Source organism: Alligator mississippiensis, chromosome 2 (assembly GCF_030867095.1).
Source record: "Alligator mississippiensis isolate rAllMis1 chromosome 2, rAllMis1, whole genome shotgun sequence".
Lineage (NCBI taxonomy): Eukaryota > Metazoa > Chordata > Crocodylia > Alligatoridae > Alligator > Alligator mississippiensis.
In genome coordinates this window covers 279647558-279668758 of record NC_081825.1, presented here as the reverse complement: position 1 = coordinate 279668758, position 21201 = coordinate 279647558, and the positions used below count along the sequence as shown (strand labels likewise).

Genomic DNA, 21201 nt, shown 5'->3' with positions numbered 1-21201 from the left:
AGGTTTAAAATACACAAGAGAATTATTTCTCTGGTATGCTTCAGAGGAAGTGTGCTCAGTCCAGGAAGGAAAACAGAAGGTTTGCCTCACAGAGCTTAAAATCTCTAGTGAATGGGTTTGTTTTGGGTGAATGAAAACTGTAGTGGGGAAGAGACCTGCTTTCATGTTGATGAAAATCATCAACATTTTATCACCTGTATTTATCAACAATACTTTCTCAGTAGGTGTGCATTAGTTGTCAGAAATATTACTTGGGTGAGGCAAGGCAATGCTCTTCTAATTTCCCTTACAGAGCTAAGCACATTGCCATCTTAGCATTATTAGTATCTACCAAAAAGTGACACAGTAACAATATCATCTGTCATATAGCAATGTAGCTCATAAGGTCACCAGAACAGCCTACAAAGATAACTAAATGCTTGAGAAAGCCACTTGCAACTAAGAGTATCTGGAAGGAAGAAATAGATTTTTTTATATAAACATTCTGCTGAGTTGAAAGACGGATGATCAAAATATGTAGCACTAAAGAATAACTGTGTGCACTATGGAAAGGATTCCTGGGTCAATCAGCAATCTCAAAAATAGTATACCTGTGATGGAACTGTTTAAATCCTTTCGGAATAAGAGCATAAGATAATACTTACCTTGTTTAAACTCCTCAACCATGACCATCCGTGTAGAAACGGACACATTGTAGGTAGAGTTCTGCTGTGGGTATGCTGGTGTAATTATAGGCATAAGATGGTACCTATCACTGGGGTTTACCTATATATAACAACAGCCAATCAGTTTTCTTCAAGCATACATAAAATAAAAAAAAATGTGGACTTTTCCCTTTGCTAAAATGAATCTAATGTAACACAAGATCTGAGTTTACAGACCTATTTGATTTAAAGAGTGTGAACAGAAGTTTAGAATACTCCATGATAATTTGTTCACATATTCTGACAGGCAACCTATATAAAAAAATAAGTTATTTCCAGACTCAGCTGGAATGGGAAAGATCACAACCCACTGGCATGCCAGACAGTCAATACTAGGCCAAAAATAGTTCAAATCGAATGGTTAAAAAAACCCAAAACAACAACAACAAAAAACACACAAAACAATGGTGTGGATGGTAACCTGCAATCACACAACCACTGGTACCTCATTACCACTTGAACACTAGGCACCTTCAGAGAAATGGCTGCTTTGGGACCCTTTAAAATATACTGTCCGATTTATTCCTGTAAGACTGCTGATAATGAAGAGCCAGCCTAAGAGAAATTGCTCTGTGCATCCCAAGGGAAGCAGCACGTGTGTTAAAGTATCCTTTAATAAGAACAAAACATGGAGAAACAAAAAGGGAGGCACCACCACAGATGGAAAAAAAAGAAAAGAAAAAAGTTTTATTTAAATAGCCTTAGGCTAGTGATCTTGTCTTTTGTCAGGTTGTAAATCTAAAGTTAAGGTTGAAACCCTATCCTTATCTTACCCTGCTCCGTTTAGCCATTGCAGCACATACCGTTTTATAACAATCGCACGCTGACCTCAAACTCCTACAATAGGAACAACTGGGTAACTTAAGAGCATGGTTTTAATTTTACTTTACACCACAAGCCTGACATCATTTAAATGTGGACTTTTATTCAAGTGTATAAAAAAATATTTTAAAAGTTCACGCAGTAAAACACTACTCAATTTCTCCCCAAATGAGTAACTACAAATGGCTCCTCCTGGTCAACTGGAGGAATAGCATTCTGTATCTTAAGACTCCCCCCCGCCCCCGCCCAATACTTTAAAGAACAAGGATTTTGCTTAAATACAGGAGTTATTCCGAGATGCTAAATGGATTTCATTTTTAAAGTTCTAAACGTAAATAATAGGGATACTATGAGTTGGTGTCAACATTGTGATTACTGAAAGAAAGGCAGAGTAAAAAACAAACCAAAAAACTCACACACTTCCTTCGTTCAAACTACAAAAGGACTTATTAATGTTAAATGTAAGGAGTTCAGTATTCAAAATACAGTATTTATAAACACCTGAACTGCAGCAGTTAAAATATAATTCTAGAAGTAAAATGTCCTAAATAAGTCACCTAAGTCAGTGAGGACTGGCATGAAGTCAAAAAGTTGACCAAAACCGTTTTTGTGCATATAGCTTTTTTGTATACAAGTTATATACGGAGTGTTTATTTACACCACTTAGTGCTGAAATTGGCTAGAACCACAGATATAGTGCAATCTACACAGTTTCAGAAGTGGACAACTTACAAGATGTAAACTAATTTTGTTCTATGCATTGAAGGAGAATTATAGCTACCATTAAAAATGTAATGCTCAAATGTCAAATTCATTTATAACCTAAAAACAAAATTTACCTGGGGTTTCTTTAAACATCTGACTTCTCTATTGTACAGCGTGAATTATTTATAGGGGAAAAAAATAATACACTAACCCTTGGGTCCCATACAGGCAAATTAAGATTGCATTCTTCTGGCTGTTTCAATAGCACTGGATTTGGCCATTCCCTGTTTAAAAAGATTGTAGCACTGAATAAGACTACTGGATACCATTTATATATTATGTTAAACATACAATTTTTTTGAATGAGATATTTCTTCATTCTGTCTCATGGAATAACAAGAGTTGAAATATGTTCTCAAGGAAAAATTAGAACAGATCAGTCTACTAGAGGTTCTTGGTTCCTAAACTGAAGACCAACACAACTACAGTTTATAACTATGTTCTTTGATGCACCAAAAGGCATTATCTGGGACTCTTAATTAAGGTGTTTAAAAATATATATATATATATATATATATATATATATATATTTATTTTGTTCATCAGCACACTCCTTAAACTTGCTCCTCCAACATAATCATAAATCAAAAGAAGTCCTGTCTGTAAAAATTAATACTAATGTTGTCTTCATGCTAGCTGTTCCTGGAAAAATCTAAAGAACAGGCCAGACTGCAGAATGATTAATAATTGCAAAATGCATGCATTAATCAAGATTTTTTCCCATTCAGATTTCTAAAGAAAAAGCATGCAGAAAGGAACATACTTTTTTCTAAATGAAACACTACTGCTCTTCAAGATGCCCTTGCTCCCCAGTGAATACAGCTATTTTCCTATAGACAGTAGAAGCCAGTAAAGGGATACTTTAAATGGTCTAACAGCCAAATTAGTTTTTTCAAAACACTATCATGGCATACCTGCAATGTTTTCCCCCCAATATTATTTGTGCATTTACGTTCTTGAATAATGCACAATCAACTTCTTAATTGATTGTGCATAAGATTGACCATAATTAAAAAGTGTAGGAATTGCATTATAGCGAGGAGGTCTCAACTGATTTGCTGAACAAGCAAGTGATAGTCAATTAACTACTTAAAAATTAAATTACCAATAAATAGTATAGCCAGAGAGGAAAAAAAGCCACTGGACTCAATAACAGTAAAACTATAGTAACGATTTTCATGTTTGGAAGCAAAAGCAGAGGTGCTCAATTAAAGGTACTGATAACTTTGAACAAGGACTCTACAAAGTCTATTTTCATTGTAGCATCTCATATGGAATGCCAAATAATTTATCCCGTGATTGTAGGTCTGTTGTGCATATTGTCCCATTCAAGAAAATTTTATTCAAATTGTCCTCTGCAAGGTATATGTTTTGCCTATTTACTCTACACTTCAAGGAATAAATTTAATAAAAAAGGTCATATACAACTCACTGACACCAGAAACAGAGAGAGCAAGATTTTATGAGCTACCTACTTAACTTGGTACCAGCTGAAGAAATGTCATAGAAACAAGACTAAAATGTAGTGTCTATAAACAATTTTATTTTAGTGTAATCTAAAATTAACATACCATTTAGAAAATACCAAGAAAAATTTATGTACAAGAGTTGATGCTATTGCATTTGGATAAAGCTGGCAAGTTCTTGCTACTAGCATAGCCCAGGAAACACCACCAAGGAAACCTAATATATTGGAATAGATGTTGTGGCCTGTTGATGCAAAGGGAAATAGAGAAAAGAAAACAGTTAGTCATTATATTAGTCTCAAGTAGGGATAAGAATTTAAGAATATTTTGCAACAGTATTACTTACGTTTTGCCCACAGTTTGATAGCTCTCAGTGTTAACCTGAAGTTGTCAATGTTTGGTACTAGATGCAGAATTTCATCGGTCACCCGGCAACCTGGGCAAAAGAAAGCACATTACCTCTAATACTTAAGAAAAAATACTCGTGCATCTTTAAACCCACTCCTAATGCTACCAAAATTAGTACAAGAAATTAGCTTTAATATTTTTGGTAGTGTTAGAGTTAATGTTGTAGATGCATGAGAAGCAAGGATTAGTTATTTGATTGTCTGCTATCCCCAGGAATTTTTCTTTTCTCCAATTTCACAGCCACATAGACTGCTTTTAGTACTTGCTGTCCCTTAGTTTTCCCTAGATCTGAGGAAGAATGAAGTGCATTTGAAGGCATGTCCAAGTCTCTCCACACTAAGCAGATGGTCCAATAAAGATAATCAACAAAAATCCTTGCCTCTTGCATTTAATATTCTTATCACTAGCTGTCTGGAACTTAAACACTACGTTTAATGCATTTTGACTTATTCTTTTTTAAACTATGCTGCACTTGAACAGAACGCTTAATTTGTATTTAAAAAAGCACATCAGAAGAGAGGTACCCATACTTCTGTTATGAAGTCACGAGAGAAATGTGAAATGCAGAAAAGTTATAGATTCAAACTAGGAGCAAATTCTTATAAAACTCCAGTGTTACCCAATTAACTTCAAATGACCTATCAATTAGAAAACAACATTTTTATGCTTTCGTAGACACCTTGCTTGTAACAGAACAAATTTTTAGAACCATATTGAGAGATAGTAGGTCTATCAATAACTGAGCAAGGCGCTAAGTCTCAAGTTTACGGATGGCATTATAAACCCATCAATATTAAATGCTTCAGTAATGTTTAACAAATGGTAGGAAGTGTTGTTGGAGACTGTGAGAAAGCTGGTTGCAGAACACTAAAGTGCTTCAAGGCCCCTTCTCAAGAAATTCAACACAAGAGAAAGTTATAACACAGAGGAACATTCAAAGGTTGCATATGACTGAAGAATCAACTGGGACAAACATCCTTGTCCTGGTTATATAGTCTTTTTATATTTAAAGTTTTAGGGATGGGTATTTGACCAGTCAAAAAGTTTGGTCAACTGACTGGTCAAAAATTGTAAAAAGTTGCCAACTGTTGCAAATAATATACAGGAAAAAAATTCCATTAAAAATGTGTCAAAAACAATTTTAAAAATCATATTTCTGTCAAAAAAACTACAAATTTATTTATTTTTTTTTGGTAAAACTGCTGTAATCTTTAATCAGTCAAAAAAATGCAGTCAAATGACTGATCAATTGACAATATTTGACTGGTCAATTGAGTGGCTTGCCAACCCTACTTTTTAGTGTACTTGAGGTAGTCAGAATTTCCAGTCTACCCCCAGAACCAAGGAGACTTTCAAATGTTAGGCTTCTTTTGCATCCATACTTGATGTTCAGTTAAACTTTGTAACTCAGCTCAATAATATAATAACTCTTGTTATGAATGATTTAGCTCGAGAGTTAAATCAGTTCTCAAATAAAGGTATACACAAAATAAACAAACAAACCACAGATACACATACCGTTAAGACTTCGTATGCATCTAATGTCTAAATTTTTAAGTAGACTATCATCTCGAAGGTCTAGATCTTCGGGAATAGTTTGCAGCGCTAATCTCGCGAACAAAATATCAATCTAGAAAAAAAACCCACAGAAATGACTGATTATCTCCCTCAAGTTACCACTCATTTAAATTTATTACCAGTGAAAAACTGTTTATTCCCTTTTGCATTATTAATCCCACCCTACAAATTAAGCACTCTCAGATTAAATGAGTTTAATTTAGACTATTAAAGAAATGCACTTAGCTGCTCCCCCTATCCTCCAAGAAAGAATGAAGGAATGCTGAAACCTACACAGAATCCTTGAAAAGATAAGGTAAAGAAAACACACTATTTGCAAAGCTTTCAGTAAATTCTCTCATATGTTTGATAGCCTCTCTAAGGAACAAGCTACAGATATGCAAACATTGTCCTAGCTTTTCAGAAGGCAGGCTGAAAGCAAACTGGGGCTGTGTTTACACATTCAAATAATGTGGGAGAGTTCTCTCAGGTTTGTTCTCATGGCAGAAAAAACTTACCCAGAGCCATGTATAAAGACACTAAAATACTAATGCCCTAAAGATACTTTAGCATGCTCTGCAAAGTCCCTTAACCTGCCTGGAAACAGATAGCAGCAGGGCATAGGGCAGTCTTGATTGGCTGACAGACTGCCCTCCATCAGGCTGTACTTCCCTGCAGCACAGCATGGAAGTTGCCAAGGGGGAGTGTTCTGAAACAGCAGAGACCAGCAAGTGACACACTGTCTCCTTGGGGGAAAGAGGGAAAAGCTGAAGGTCTATATTCTCTTCTGAAAAAAGCTAGGGCATGTACAGATATTCACTGTCCCAGGAAAAACATTCCTGGCAGTGATTTAACCCTGGTTTTTGCCAGATTATTTTTCTCCTGGAATGGCTTTTCTTACCCTGGGAGAAAAAGCACAGTTATCTGTACATTTGTGTTTTCTACTGGGACAGCAGTAACTTTCCCAAGAGAAACTGAACATCTGTATGAGGCCTGGGTCTGAACCAAGGAAAAACGACATAACTGGTACTGAAAAGTGTCCTATTTGCAACTAAATCTGTACATCTATCATTGCCATGAATTCCAAGGGAAGCACTATGAATTTTAAATGTGTCTGATGAGAAAACAAGACTAGGTCCGAAATCTTGGCAAACCATCAAAAAAAATAAAAATAAACGCACAAAAATCAGGTGCTCCATGGGGGCAGGGGGAAATCAAGTACTCCAAATTAACAGGCAAATTTGGCTCTACACATACCCAGTGTAGTAGAGCACTAGCTTTAAATTATAAAGGTTGTGACTACATTGACAAGATACACTAAAGTGTGAAGTCAAAGTGCATTAGCTTGTTGGACTTTCATTAAGGGGCAAGCTGTGTCAAGATGCCAACAGTATAAGGGACTACAAACATGCATCTAAAAATATAAAACCTAGGGACTGTGTACCAAGCTGTGTGTAAGTGGTGATCAGGAAGGATTTGAAATAGATACAGGCAAAGGAAATAATTTTGGCCATAATTTTTCTATTTCTTGCACTGACAATTAGCCAACTTGACCATTTACACCATACACCATATATAACAGCTAAACTTAAAACAGGAATAATTTAGATCTTGTCTTGAAAAGGGAAATGGACTAGACTCTCTCTTAAGATCCCTTTCAACCTTACTTTCCTAAGATCCTATTATTCTAAGAGGTCCTTGCAAAGATAGAACCAAAATCCATCTCTCCACACTTTGAGTGCTGTGTATAGGATACAAATGTCATTTCACTGATGATGTTCATAGGAAACTAAGCTGGGAGGCAAAGTTGGTATTTTTAACCTCAGATGGAAGATGTTAGTTAATATGACAAGGATACAAAGAACATCTTAGGATTTTGTTAGTCAAGCACTGAGTTTTACTTGCCCAGGCTAAATTTTAATTATACCTGACAACATGCTTCTCCTAGCCTAAGTGAAATACCTTAGACTATCACACTAAGAGCAAGACAGACAATGGAGGCCTACAGCCAGTTTAAGGACACCTAAAAACTATCAAAGGACAAACAAGGAAGTTTCAACCATCTATTTTAAAGTTTCTAATTCAAAAGTAATTTGAAAAAGAAGACACAAAGGATATATCTCAATCTACCATGCAAAGGAGACTTCTATTACACAGTCTATATTCTAAAAGCAAATTCTCATTACACTATTATAATGTTAAAGAAAAAAAAGTCTTTCCTAGTGGCTTCCTAGAAACTGATAATTGTATTAAGCTTTCAATTCTGCCTTCATCTAAATTAAGTTGAAAACACAGTTTGATTTTCAGGCTTGAAATTGACATGAAAACTAAACTCTAGACAAAAATTTCAGAAAAACATTTATGAACATTACTGTTTAATAATAAAGTCATACATAAAATAGCTTTCTACTTTTTTCCTTTCACAGATGAAAATAAACAAATAAATAAATAAAAAAAATCAAGAAATAAGAAATTTCCCTTTTGTAAACATCTTCATAGTAAAAGGCAAGATAAACAAGGAAACTGATCTCATCAGGAAGTCCAGAGGCTCCACTGGCATTATTAGGCTGCAGAACTAAGACCCTTCCCTTAAAACTTTTGCTGGTGAGAATATTTTTCCAGTACAAATGAAAGGAGCACCTTCTCTATTTACTTGTATGCCCAAGGGTAGTTTAACCATGTTTAACAGAGGCCTGTTGGTATTCCAAGCAAGTGTCACACTGAACTGTGATCTAGAATCACACCTATATATAGAGGCCTCCTTTTACACTTAGGCTGCTGACAGACCATGGATGGGGGGTAGGGGAAAAAATAAGCACTTTACTGGAAGAGGAAGCATGTCAGTTTGACCTGGCTCCCCAATGTCTGTATAGATTGAGCACTTCAGCCTACCTACCTTCTGGACAGCACAACTATCTCAGTGAAAAACGAAACAAACAGAAACTTTAAAGAAGAAACAATTGACATCAGAGGTTCCCAACCCCCAGGCTGCAAGGGGTTGGCTGCCAGACCGGAAGTCCAGAAGTGACCAGCATTAAAGGCGTACGAAGCTTCAGTCACCTATTCAATTCGGAGGAGATTCGGCCCAATACGGTGGCCGAATCCAAATCAAATCAGGAGACCCATTAATCTCTCTGAATCAAGTCAGAAGCCTCCAAATCAATTCAGAGACATGCGATGAGTCGGCTGTAGACACAGCTTCCAGTCCACCACCGAGCATGCAGGTGAACCCCCCCCCCCCCACCATGACATGCTCCATCTGCCCCACCATCTCAGCGTTCACAAGCCACGCCTGGTACCTCGAGGTACACAGAAAAAAAATATAAAGCTGTGTCTATGGCCATATCACTGATTATCAGAATTGAATCTTCAGATTTGGTCGAATCGAATCAGGACAGTAATCCAAATCAGCAAATCAAATCACTGTCCCCTGAATCAGGCCAAATCCAAACCGAATAGTGTCTGCTTCACGCTCCCCTAACCAGCATAGTGCGGACTGGCAGAGTATAAAAGTGAGTATAAAGAGTATAAAAAAGGGTTGGCTGCCAGTCTGCAGTATGCCAGTCACTTCCGGTCTGCAATATGCTGGTCCGCAGTCTAAAAAGGTTGGGAACCACTGGTCTACCTCTTTCAAATAACACATGTAAAATTCACCTGGTAAAAGAACAGAAAGTGCAATACCAGCCACACCTTAGAGTAACAGTTACAGCTGTGGGGCAGGGATCTGCTACTCAACTCCTAAAGCAGAAGGGAAATTTTCCTAGATGCAAAACAAGGAATTTTTCTCAAGTTGGGATTGCTCCCCACTCCCAGACTCGTACAATAAAATCAGCCTGCTAGAAGGAATAAAAGGGAGCATGTTCCAGGGCTAAACTAAGTTATAGAAACAGTGTCATGGTTCAAAAGAATTAAATGTGGGGGCGTATTTCTGTGCTAAGGGCTCTGTATTCCTTAAATCACCTGGCCTTGGATTTACCCAATTCAGTTGAAAGTCTGATAAGAAGTCTGTAGATCCCAGCAAACTGGTACCTTATCAGCAACAGGCTGATTATAAAAAGTGAGAAGGCTGCTTTCCAAAGATAAACTATTCATTTTTCTATTTTCTCTTAACATGGCTTTATTTGCACTTTAAGGTATTATCATCTATGTTAAGCAAGCCATTTTTAATTATATTTTAAAAGAAAGTCTGGATTACACTGCAGTTTTATAGGAAATTTCATGCTAATACGTTGGAGAATAGGACACTTCAAAATAAGTGAAGAATGGTGCTGAAGAGACAATAATTCTGCTGCTTACACAATAAAAATCCTCTCTGTTAAGGGGAAGGAACAAATATGTCTCATCCCACAGCAACAGGTTACTGCAGGTGAAACCAAGGGCAGAAGGGGCTGGTGGCAGATGTTATCAGGAGTCTGAATATACTGGGATCAAAGGAACTACTAGACTTTCTGTCAGCAACATATTTGTTTTAATTAGTACAGATGAAAAAGCCACATAAAACTTCTTCCACAGAAGTATAACTAAGGGTGGGTGACTGGGGCAGAAACCCCAGGAGTTCAGTAAAAGGGGGCTGCTAGCATGAAGGCAAGGGCACTTGAGGCTGGGGGACAAAGGGGGGGAAAAAAAATGTAGCAGGGCCCTGCCCTCCCATGCTAGGGAGCTAGCTGCTGCTGTTGCAGCCACTACCAAATTAACAGCTTTGCATCATCAATCTAGATATAAAGCTGTAGTGGCTGTAGGCCTAGGGAAGGGTTAAACTTTGCTGTTGGCAGTGACACCTTCCTTCTAGCCAGCATCATGTGCCCACCAGACTGCCAGAGCCCTGAAACTACCTGCCTCCAACCAGGCATCTGAGGGTGCAAACCCTGTACACTTTTGCTGCCCAGAGCATAAACTCTACCAGTTACATCTCTGTTCTCCATCATAACATTGCTTTACAACAAATTTTGAGTTTGATTCTGAACAAATGTTAGTTTTTGACAGTGACCATTAAAGGGTTACAACAGTTTACTGAACTGAAGAGTTCTAATATCTGCATCATTCAATAGGCAACTTCTTTGATATACTATGTTAATATAATTGAATTACACTTGAATCAAAGGAAAACAATTGGGCCTCCATGTAAAAAAAAAAAAAAAAAAAGAATTACATGAAGTACTCAATTTTTTCACTGATTCAAGCATAATTCGATTACAATAAGACTGGGAGGCAATGTTGTTTAGTGGCTAAAGCCCAAGACTATACCTCTTGCTTCACTCCGGAAATGGGCCACCAATTTGCTGGATAAACCTAAGGAAGCCATGTCATAGCTGAACCTGTTTCTCCCTTTCTAAAATGCGAATGATACCAACCCTCCTTTGTAAGGTACTTCAAGATTCCTTGCTGACAGGTTTAAGAATATAATACCCAACTGTTATACAAAAGAGATGATTCCAGAATAGTTGTACAATAGTGTTGTTAATGTTTTAACAATGGTTGGGAAAGCAAACTGGCTAACCCTTACCTCAATTCCATCAAAGCACAGTTTGATAACAGGGACAAATGCTTCTTCAACAGCCTGAAATAAGAAAAACAATTACATTTTACTTTGCAAAGAAGAAAGAATATTTACAAAAATGCTGGCGAGTCTAAATGATGCTACCATGAGGTTAGACTTTAAGGCTGTTTACAGTCATGGGGGAGGGAAAAAAAAAAAAAATCACAAAGAAATAGCCACTTTACTTCCAGCACGGTATACCCCCATGCCAAGCACAGTGCACACCCAGAAGAGGCATCGTGTCAGTTTGACCCAGCTTGTCCAGCATCTGTATAGCTCACATGCTTCAGCAAGGCTTTTTGGCGCTCTTAATCTAATAACTGTTTGAATCAACTATTAGATAAAAATGCCAAAAAACCCTGCTTGAAGTGCACAAGCTATACAGACGCTGGGAAGGTGGGTCAAACTGATGTGATGCTTCTTTCAGTAAAGTGTTGGTTTGCTTTTTTCCTTCCACATCTGTCAGTGTCCTTTATGGACATTTATCTTTTTTCCACCTCAAACTGGTTTTTGAATAAAACAAAAACAGCCGATAGAAAATTAATGCACAAAGTTCAGATACTACAGTTTTATTAAAATATGTTCTGGGTAGATGGAGGTTACTTAATTGTAACCTGTATTCATGATTCTATAAATGGAAAATTAAAAATGTTGTAATTGTCCATTTATAGACTTCATAAGTATTTTGAGAGTTGTCTTAAAATATGTCCCCATCCCACACAAAAATCAGGGTGGACATGTGCCCCCCAGCAGGTGCATGCAGTACAGTGACAGGGAGCCCTCCTCCCCACCCCCCCATGATCCAGCACCCCCTGGACAAGCCACTTGTAGCTTTCCTGTTCCACGCCCCAGCCCCAGGAACCAACCTGGCTGGGCAGTACCCCCAGCCCCTGCCCCACTCTCTCCCTCACTGTGGGGGCCTCAATCTGTCTCCCCCCACCCTCCCATAGACTTACTTGCAAGGAGCTGCTTTCCAGGCTGCCCAGCTGTATTCCTGGCCACATGCATGTGTGTAGATGCACACATGCACATGACTCTCCCTGCATCCTGCTCCCAGCAGCCCCTGGCAGGCTAGAAAGCTACCAGTCTGCAAGGGGAAACCCGCCATTTCCCAGATTCCAGCATGATCCTGTGAAACCAGGACGAATGCTGTCCCAGTCATGTGGACCTGGACCTGAAGTTCCCATTCCAGGACTGTGCTGCCCAATTAGGGACAGGTGGTCACCCTACCTCCTATCCTGTCCCCTTCGGTAGGCAGAGAGAGAAAACCTGATCTTGAATTTGAATAAATATGGTAAGCAGAAGCTGAGCAATGAACAGAGCTGCAAGTGGCAGCTTTCTATGTTTTGGATATCTGAATTATTTAAACATGAGAAGTAGATACTATCATAGTCAAGAAAGTATATAGGTCAGACTTATGCACTTACACACTTGGGACAGAACAGGCTTACACATTCAGCTGACTAGGTAAAAAATATCTTCACACTAAGGTTGTCGGGGGGGGGGAGGAAGGGTTTGATAAACCGTTGAAATATCCTATTCTAATGAAATAATAATAATAATAAAAAAAAAAATTGCTCTTAGCAACCATGTGTAGTCTTACATATCCTTTATGAGCATGCTATCTCAAAGAAAACTAGCACACTAATTTATTGATATGAAACACAGACTTCACCCTACTCTGTCTAGTGGTCAGTGAGAATTTTACTGGTAAGAAAAAAAGCGACAAGTGATCCACAATGCTGAAGTAATGAATATTAAAATATTACTGTAACTGACAAACAATGGAGGGTTCATAAAGTATGCAAGGAGCATGATGTAATCTTCTTTTACAGTTATTTGCTTATTATTTAGCAAATTAATTTTACAGTGATGTCAGGTAAAAAAAAAAAAACAGATGTCAACATTAGGCACATGATTAGCTACTAAGTGCACTTAGAGAGAAAAATAGGTCTTAAGTGGAATAAATATTCATGAACACATTCAATAAGTTTATCAGCTATCAAATTCAAAACCACAAAGTTCACAGCAGATACTGGGCAATTTCTGCTATAACTACCAGTAATTTGCAGACTCTATCAAATAATCAAAATAAATCAAATAAAACACATATCAAATAAATACATATACCATTACTGGTCTATCACTTGGGCATGTAAGAACAATCTGGTTCATACCTGCTTTGCTGCACTGTATCTAGCACCCTGTGTATGACTAGGAAATGAGAAAACAAAATAGGCACTTTGTGATCCATCTTCCCCTGCCTCCCCCCTCTAAAGCAGATTAGTTTAATGACCTAATGGTTTTGTCACTGTCCTCATCAGAATGTAGCATAACAGCCTATATAAATCAAGCAGTCTTCAAATACTTAAAGGACTGCCATAGAGAAGATGGAAAGCACCTTTTCTCTCTTGCTGCAGAGGAGGACACAGACAAATGGCTTGTAGTTGCAAAGTAAGTTTAGACAAGATATCTGGAAAAACTTCTTCCCTCCAGAATAGTGAAGCAGTAGAATAGACAGCCTTGGGAAGTTGTGGAGTCCCCATCACTGGAGGTGTTCAAGAAGAGGTTGGACACCTCAGTGGTCAGAGATGATCTAGGCATAGCTATGTTTATGTTCTACCATGGTCGTTTCCAATACTTTTGGGTTTGGTTGGTTGCGCCCACCCCTCTTCCTGCTACGTGTCAGAGCATTTTAAGCCTCACCTGAGGCACTGAGCTGGGGAGGGACTGGCTAGGGTATGCCAATACTCCTGCTAGGACCAAAACCAGAGGTTCCTAGTTAGAGGATCAGTCCAATTACTCTATTTTGGGTCAGGAAGGAACTTTACCCCATGGTCAAGCTGGTACAGACTGTGAGGAGGGGGGTTTGCCTTCCTTTAGAGTGCGGGGCATAGCCCTCAACCCGCAATGTCATATGCATATACTGACATGTTATAGAAGCAGGCAGGACACGCTGCCACAGTTTCCCTGCTTTACCAGTGACAGGTTAGGTCATTAAGTCTTTGTTGCTTCAGGGTTCAGAGTAGTCTTATACACAGTTTAGATTATGGATTATATAGGCCTGTTTGGACAGGGATAATCCGCAGGTAGGGGGTTGAACTAGATGACCTCTGGAGGCCCCTTGAAGCATACTTCTCTATGATTCTATGGAAGGACTTTGTTCCAATAATAAGTGTTTTAATTAGGTTTTAGAGTGATCTGGGTTACATTTTGTTCTGTATGGCTAAAGAGAATGACTGCAATCCTTAAAACATGAAGAATGTTAGACTAGCATTTGAGTGCAAGACTCCAGCCCACCTATGATGTTGGCCCCATAAGATATCAATATAAGAAATCCTTGCTCATCTTTATCATGCAATCCTTAAGAAAATGTCAGTCTACTCCAGAAGGTTTATATGCAGTACTAGCCAACTGCCCATCAAGAATGATGGGAGGGAGGAGAGGTGGCTGGGGACAGAGGCCTGTGTCTGGCTCTGCCCCCCCCCCCCCACCTTTGGGGCCAGTCCTTCTCCCCCTCTATCCGCCAGCCCCACCCCTGCTGTTCTGTTCATCACCACCTGCAGGGCTGGGGGGTGGACGTGGCCAGTGGCGCTGGCCTTGTCCCTCCCTCCCCCAATATGCTCAGTTTTCATGGCCTGCAGCGAGCAGAGGGGATGGGGCCAGCACCCCTTGTCCGTCTGCTCCGTTGCCACCTGCTGGGGTAGGGGGAGGTGCTGGGCGGGGACAGAGGCCCGGGACCAGGCTCGCTCTCCCCACCCTCGCCCCTTTGGGGCCAGAGCCACTCCCTCCACGCCCCCCTGGGGGCAAGAGCCCAGCATCCAGCCCCGCTCCCCACTTCCCCCAATTCAGGCCCAACCCTGTTCCCCAACCGCGGTTCAGGCCCGGGGCTGCTCCCTCCCATCCCCGACCCCATTCCCCACCCCCTCGCACCATTGCCGCCTCCTCCATGGAGTGGAGAGGGGAGGGGAAGAGGCCAGACCAGTTGCAGTTGCCTGGCCCCTCCACTGCCTGCTGTCCCTACCGCTTTATTCACACTGACTGGCTGCCAAGACAGCCAATCAGGAGTGTGAATAAAGCATTACAGACAGACAGACTAAGGTTTTAAATCTTCTCTTTACATTTCCAACAGTCCCAAACTAACAATTGTTGAGATATACCCTCATCTGGTCTTGGAATCACATGACATTAAGTTAGTGAAGGAGCTAGAGTTGAAATATAAAACTTTGAAGACATGCTTTGAGCAGGTCCTCTGTTAGAGAGCTAAATATTTGGGACTACAAGGGAAGGAATATTCAAAGCTAGAAACTAAAACTTTCTGATTTACATGTTGAGCTGCCTCATTCCTCACAAAAGTCCTTTTCTTTATCATATTAAGAATTATTGTGTAAGTTTTGGTAGCTGAACACTCTGAATCCCCTCTATTATTCCCATCTGAACAAGATATTTTTTTACCCTAGCATATTTTCGGGGGGGAAGACAGGGCAGAAGTCCCTAACTAGGAAAGATTTTGAACTGAATGGCACAATCCTTTATTATTTCTAAAACCCATGCATCTCTAAGTAATGTTTTGCAGTACTTCATCTGCATGGCAAACAAAGTCTGATACCAAGCAGAGAAGATTCAACTACAGGATGCTTTGTTTCTGCTCGCTAATTTAAAGTATCCCTTGTTGCTACTGCTTGCACAAGCGACATGCATGGGCATAACAACAGATGATCAGGTTAGTGATAAAGCTGTCCATAATACCTGAAGAAAGGCCCTGGTAATCCTCCAAAAACCTATGGATCATGTAATGTTTATTTTGTCCAAAGTTTTACATGTTTCATTGCTGAAAAGTCTGTCTCCTTCAAATGGGAGATCATCTATACTATATTTTGCTTCTGGTGGTAGACATCTGGGAACACTGAGGAGAGGGGGAGAGGGACAGAAAGAACTTGTGAATACTCTAGTGAGCACTGCTATTAGAAGGTTCCTCTGTCTAGATTTTTTTAACCCTTTCATAAATGGGAATATGCAGAAGACGGACTAAAACTGGTCTGAGTGGTGCAGAATTTAATTAAACTGCTTCCTAATCTTAACAGACCTAAAGTTTTTTTTGCTTCAGATATTTCTTAAATTTTCATTATTTGTCTTAATTCTATTTCAGAAGACCAACATACCCGCAAGTCTTTCACTTCTTCTTGTTGCTTCAATTTTTCATAAAACGAGGTGAAAAAGTCACTTCTTTCCACATGTCTTGGTGCAACACACAATGCATCTATATCAGCACCTAAAACACAGATTAATTAACAAAGTTACAAAAATAAACCACACGGAGTAGTCTAAGTGGCTTTTAACAGAATTCTTGCAACAAAAGAAAAAAAAAAAGATACCGCCATTCCTCATTTTGCTTTGTTCAAGTATAGGATATTTCAAGGTATTGTAACAGGAACTGAAGCTATACTAATTACCCCTGCACCTTCAAAAAAAACAATACACCTTTGACTTCAGCATTTTCACTTCCCAGTAGGCCTGTGCGAAGCGGCTACTATTCAGTTTGGATTCAGCCAATTTGGGGAAGAGTGATTCAATTTGGTAATCCAAACCGCTGTCCCAAACCGATTTGGCTGAATCCAATTAAGAGATTTAGCCGCCGCCGAATCAGCCAGGCCCTATCCCCTGCCTCCTCTCCCAGCCCTGTCAATGGTTGCCCCACCAGGCCCCAGCCTCCCGGCTCTTAAAAAACAAACAAACCCTGCATTCATTGGCTCCTGCAAGGCAGGGGGTGCTCCCTGCTGCCCCCCACTGCATCGGGGGGCTCTGCCACAAGCTCCCAGCAGCCCTTGAGTGCAGCCTCTTCTTCTTTTTTTTTTAAGTGCCAGGATGCTGGGGTCCCCCCATGGTCCCCTCCCCCTTCCTCCAGCCCCACCACCCTTACTTACCAGCATGGAGTCCGGGTCCAGCTCTCTGTGGTGGCGAGCGGGGACTGACTGCCTGAATCTCCCCAAATTGATTTGGACAACTTCAAATTGATTCAGACCTTTTTATTGGACTCCCTATTCAATTTGGATTCAGAGATTTGGCCACCGAATTGAGCCGAATCTCCTCTAAATCGAATCAGCCCCCGAAGCTTCACACAGATCATACTTCCCAGAGCTTGTCTTGGAAGGATTCCAGGCCTGTACACTCAGACATCCTTTTCAATTTAAAGCTCCAAGGGAGATCTCATACCAATTATCTTGGACAGCTTCAAAATACTTCCAAATCAGAATAGCTTTCCTAATATATTACTATGTATAAAATGTCATTTTTTATAAATTCACACAGAGAAGAATTGCCATGGTAGGCAAGGTAAATTTTACCTTTTGTATGCACCCCTAATCTGTAGGATCCAAATGTAAAAATTTTTCCTCCAACATTTTCTATTACAGACTGTGGAAGATTCTAGTGGAAGAAAGAAACAACCTTGTTATTTTAAGTCATGCATTCAAACAGATACTTACTGCAAGGGAAATATAAAGCAAAATAATTTAGAAAGTGCATGCTAACACAGATTAAAATATGTAAGACAGTAATTTTTAAATACATCAACAATGGGGATGTGAAAGGTTAAAGAATTACTCTTTTAACTGATAAACCCAACGGTAACTGGTTAGCCTACCTGTTATTGTTTAGCACAGGGTATGAAGAGAAGCCACCCAGTGCCCCAGCAGGAACCGGAAGGCAGCAGGAAGGGTAGGAGAGGGGTGAGGGGAATTTAGTACCACAAGTAGAAATCTCCATAAATCACGCTAGAAGTGTCCCCCTGCAGCAGCTTCTTTAATGTTTTTCATTTCACTGCCCCCCGCCCTTGCCAGGATTGGCAGAAGTTTTAAATATGCTTTGGTTTTCCCTTCCCCAGCAATACCAAGGGTGGTGGGGTGCAAAACAAAAAACACTGAAGGAGCCACTGCAGGGGGCACTTCCATTGCAATCTATGGAGATCCCTACCTCTAAGATTAAAGAGAAAAACAGCAGGCAGCCTAATGACTCAGTCAAACAATTATCTGCTCATTCACAGGTGCTCTCTTCCTCCTAGTGTGGGGCTTCCTATGGTCTGGCTGGGCTTGTTAATACCTCCAACGCCTGACAAAGGGCTCAGGAGAAGCTACCAGTTGTGTGGAAGCTGCCATGTTACTGATTAACTGTTTAACCAGTGTCATTACAGGAGGTTAAACAGTTAATCAGTAACATGGCATCATAACAGTAAAACATCTGTTTTAATCATTAAACAGATAATTTTAAAACAATATTTACATCCGTAATCAACAGCCAATACAGAAATAAAAGCTAGACAACCATCATGGGATTCCAGGGAAGACAGAGGCAAATGTTATGCCCCGTCACATCCTAAATACAATTTGTAATATATCACAGTGTCAGTAACTTGATGGTCTTACCTGCAACAAATCCATTAGCTGGGAATCCAAATTAAGAGCATTTTGCTTAAATGTGGTATAGCAATGGATTTTTAAGCATTTTCAAGGGAGACTATACTCAATCAGTTTTTATTACTTCCAGAAGGTATGAAATGACAAGTAATGTTTACACTATCATGTTTATTTTCTTCCACTATAAAGTACAAAAACTTACTAGATTCTATATTGGATGAATTACTATGACTAGCTTAAAAAAAGTGATGTTGCTGCCCCTACAGTCCAGGAAATGTGAGGGGCAGGGATGGAAGGGGGGTAAAAATATCTTCTGTTGGATGCACCACATGGTTGGAAGAGACCTGAGATGAGCTTTTGAACACAAAACTCCTATCCTTCAAGGAAAAAGTACTTACTCTTTTAGAAAGAGATAGGATTATTCCTTTCTTCAAAATAAAGAGTATGGTATGCTTGAAAGCTTATAATTTAAAAGTATCTCAACTACTCAGTTGGTCCAGTAAAAGATATCAACCCCCACCCCCCCTCCCATAGATATGTGGAGTATAGATGCATGCTACTATTTTCAGAATTAATATACTTGTCCTTCAGCTTCCAAATTCCTGCCTCCCCCACCACCAAGTTTTACTTCTGTGTTGCAGGGTACAATATAACCTGATGTGAGGTGCCATATTAATGACAATAAACTAATGGTGCAAGACACCAACAATTTGAAGTCTAGTCATTTAAGACAGGTTGCACATGTTCATGGTTTGAAATGCTACATGTATTTATTTATTTATTTTTGGGTTTTTTGTGCTCCCCCATGCTTCACTGCCTACATAAGAGAAGACAAATCTACAGGTAAAAGGGTAAAAAGTATTATACATAAAATAAACAAGCCAAAAAAGAAATGCATTTGGGTTGATATTACTAAAAGGTAAAAAACAAAACAAAACAAAAAAAAGGGTGGCTAGGCTTATATCCTTTTATGAACTAAAATAGGAGGTATGCTTTAAACCTCAAGATACTTTATTTTTGGAGAATGTTTGAAAAAACAAAACAAAACACAACACAAAAGACACTACCACCACCAAGAATATTACTTATCTGATGAAGGTAAAACAGATCAATATAAAACAAAAACCAATTTTTGCATCCTTTCACCAACATTATTTATCTCAAAGTCTACCACCAGTTCAGTCAAACAAAATTAAACAGAACTGACCATTTTATGCATAATACTGGAGAACACTAGTAATTTCTAAACCTGCTTATGTAGCAGGTTAATGGTTTCTTCCAGTTTGAAAATTAAGAAGCAATACTATAGCTTCTCAGTTTTCATTAGCATAGATGTCCTACATTATGTTTATACAAAGTTTTCATTTCACTTGAATTGACATTAAGGTTAATTCTCTGATGAGATATACCTCTTGATCTAGTGAGTTTGACCTCATTTCCTAAGGGACACATACTAATATGGGCAAATCCAGATTTAGTTTAAAAGAGGAGGGGGGGATGATGTGCAGCCCACCAGTCCTCAACTGAAGGATTGGGGGCAAGGCATGGCTGAAGCTTCAAGGCCTCCAGAGGGCACTGGGGAGCTGGGCAGGGAACAGGTATTAGGGAGGATAGAGAAAAATGACCCACCTGCTACCACTGCCCCCAGTGGATCTGGGAGGTGGTGGGAGCTCCAAAGCCATTCCTGTCCTACTCTAGTCAGGAACTGTTGGGAACACCTGTACCTTAAGCCAGACTCTGCCAGAAATAGTGGTAAGTAACTTACAGGGTCCTCCTTCCAGCACTTGCTCCCTATCCTGCCTCTCTCGTCCCTGCTCCCCAGGAAAACAGGTCCTGAAAGGAGCACCCTGTGCACTGCCATCACTCTTCCCAAAAGAACTGGGATCCCTTTCCAGACAGCTGCTACCTGCAGTCCATAGGTGGAGCAAATCAGAAGCAGCGCTGGGGCATCCCATCAAGTTAGCCAAGGACAGTGGTGGTGATGGGCAGGTTTCTCCTTCTAGTGCCTATTCTAGGCCAAAGAATAGGGAGGGGTGCAGCATAGAGCAAGCGCAGGAAAAGAAAACCTGCTCACTGCAGCTGCTGTCCCCTGCTGAGCCAGGCACTTTGCACAGCCTCAGCCCACAGTTAGAGAGGGGCAGTTCTGGGGCTTCCTGCACCTAGGTACCGAGGACAACAGTGGCAGCAGCACCAGGAAGGTGTAGCTGCACCCCTCCTGGATCTGCCCACTTTCAGTATCTTTATGCAAGCATTAATGCAAGTAAGTACATGGAAAATCCACCCATACCTTGCTTTCACTGATTTCACGTATCCATTCCTTTACCAGGTTGTTTAATTTCCCCAAAATTAGAATCCTGTTGGTAAAATATTAGAATGCTTTTATTTCACTATTTGCTGATTTACTATAAGATTTTACTATGATGTTGATCACTACACCATAAGAAAAAAATGGAAATAACAGTTTTAGCATACTTAAACAGGAGATACTATTTTAATACAGCTATTAAAAAGAATCACTCTGAAAACATTTC

The 21201-nt window shown here is 39.7% G+C and overlaps 1 protein-coding gene across 5 annotated transcripts in view; it reads right to left on the bottom strand.

Annotated features, from left to right (window-relative positions):
- Positions 1–21201, bottom strand: part of PAPOLA (poly(A) polymerase alpha) — a 70641-nt gene that overhangs the window by 32858 nt on the left and 16582 nt on the right. For all 5 annotated transcript variants that reach the window (XM_019481614.2, XM_019481613.2, XM_019481612.2 and 2 more), the window contains exons 3-11: positions 20958–21024; positions 17603–17684; positions 16421–16530; positions 11226–11279; positions 5684–5795; positions 4104–4193; positions 3863–4001; positions 2443–2515; positions 645–765 (exon numbers count right to left, since the gene is read on the bottom strand). In XM_019481614.2, the coding sequence (XP_019337159.1) occupies positions 645–765; positions 2443–2515; positions 3863–4001; positions 4104–4193; positions 5684–5795; positions 11226–11279; positions 16421–16530; positions 17603–17684; positions 20958–21024 (848 nt within the window). The remainder of the gene's footprint in view (positions 1–644; positions 766–2442; positions 2516–3862; positions 4002–4103; positions 4194–5683; positions 5796–11225; positions 11280–16420; positions 16531–17602; positions 17685–20957; positions 21025–21201) is intronic.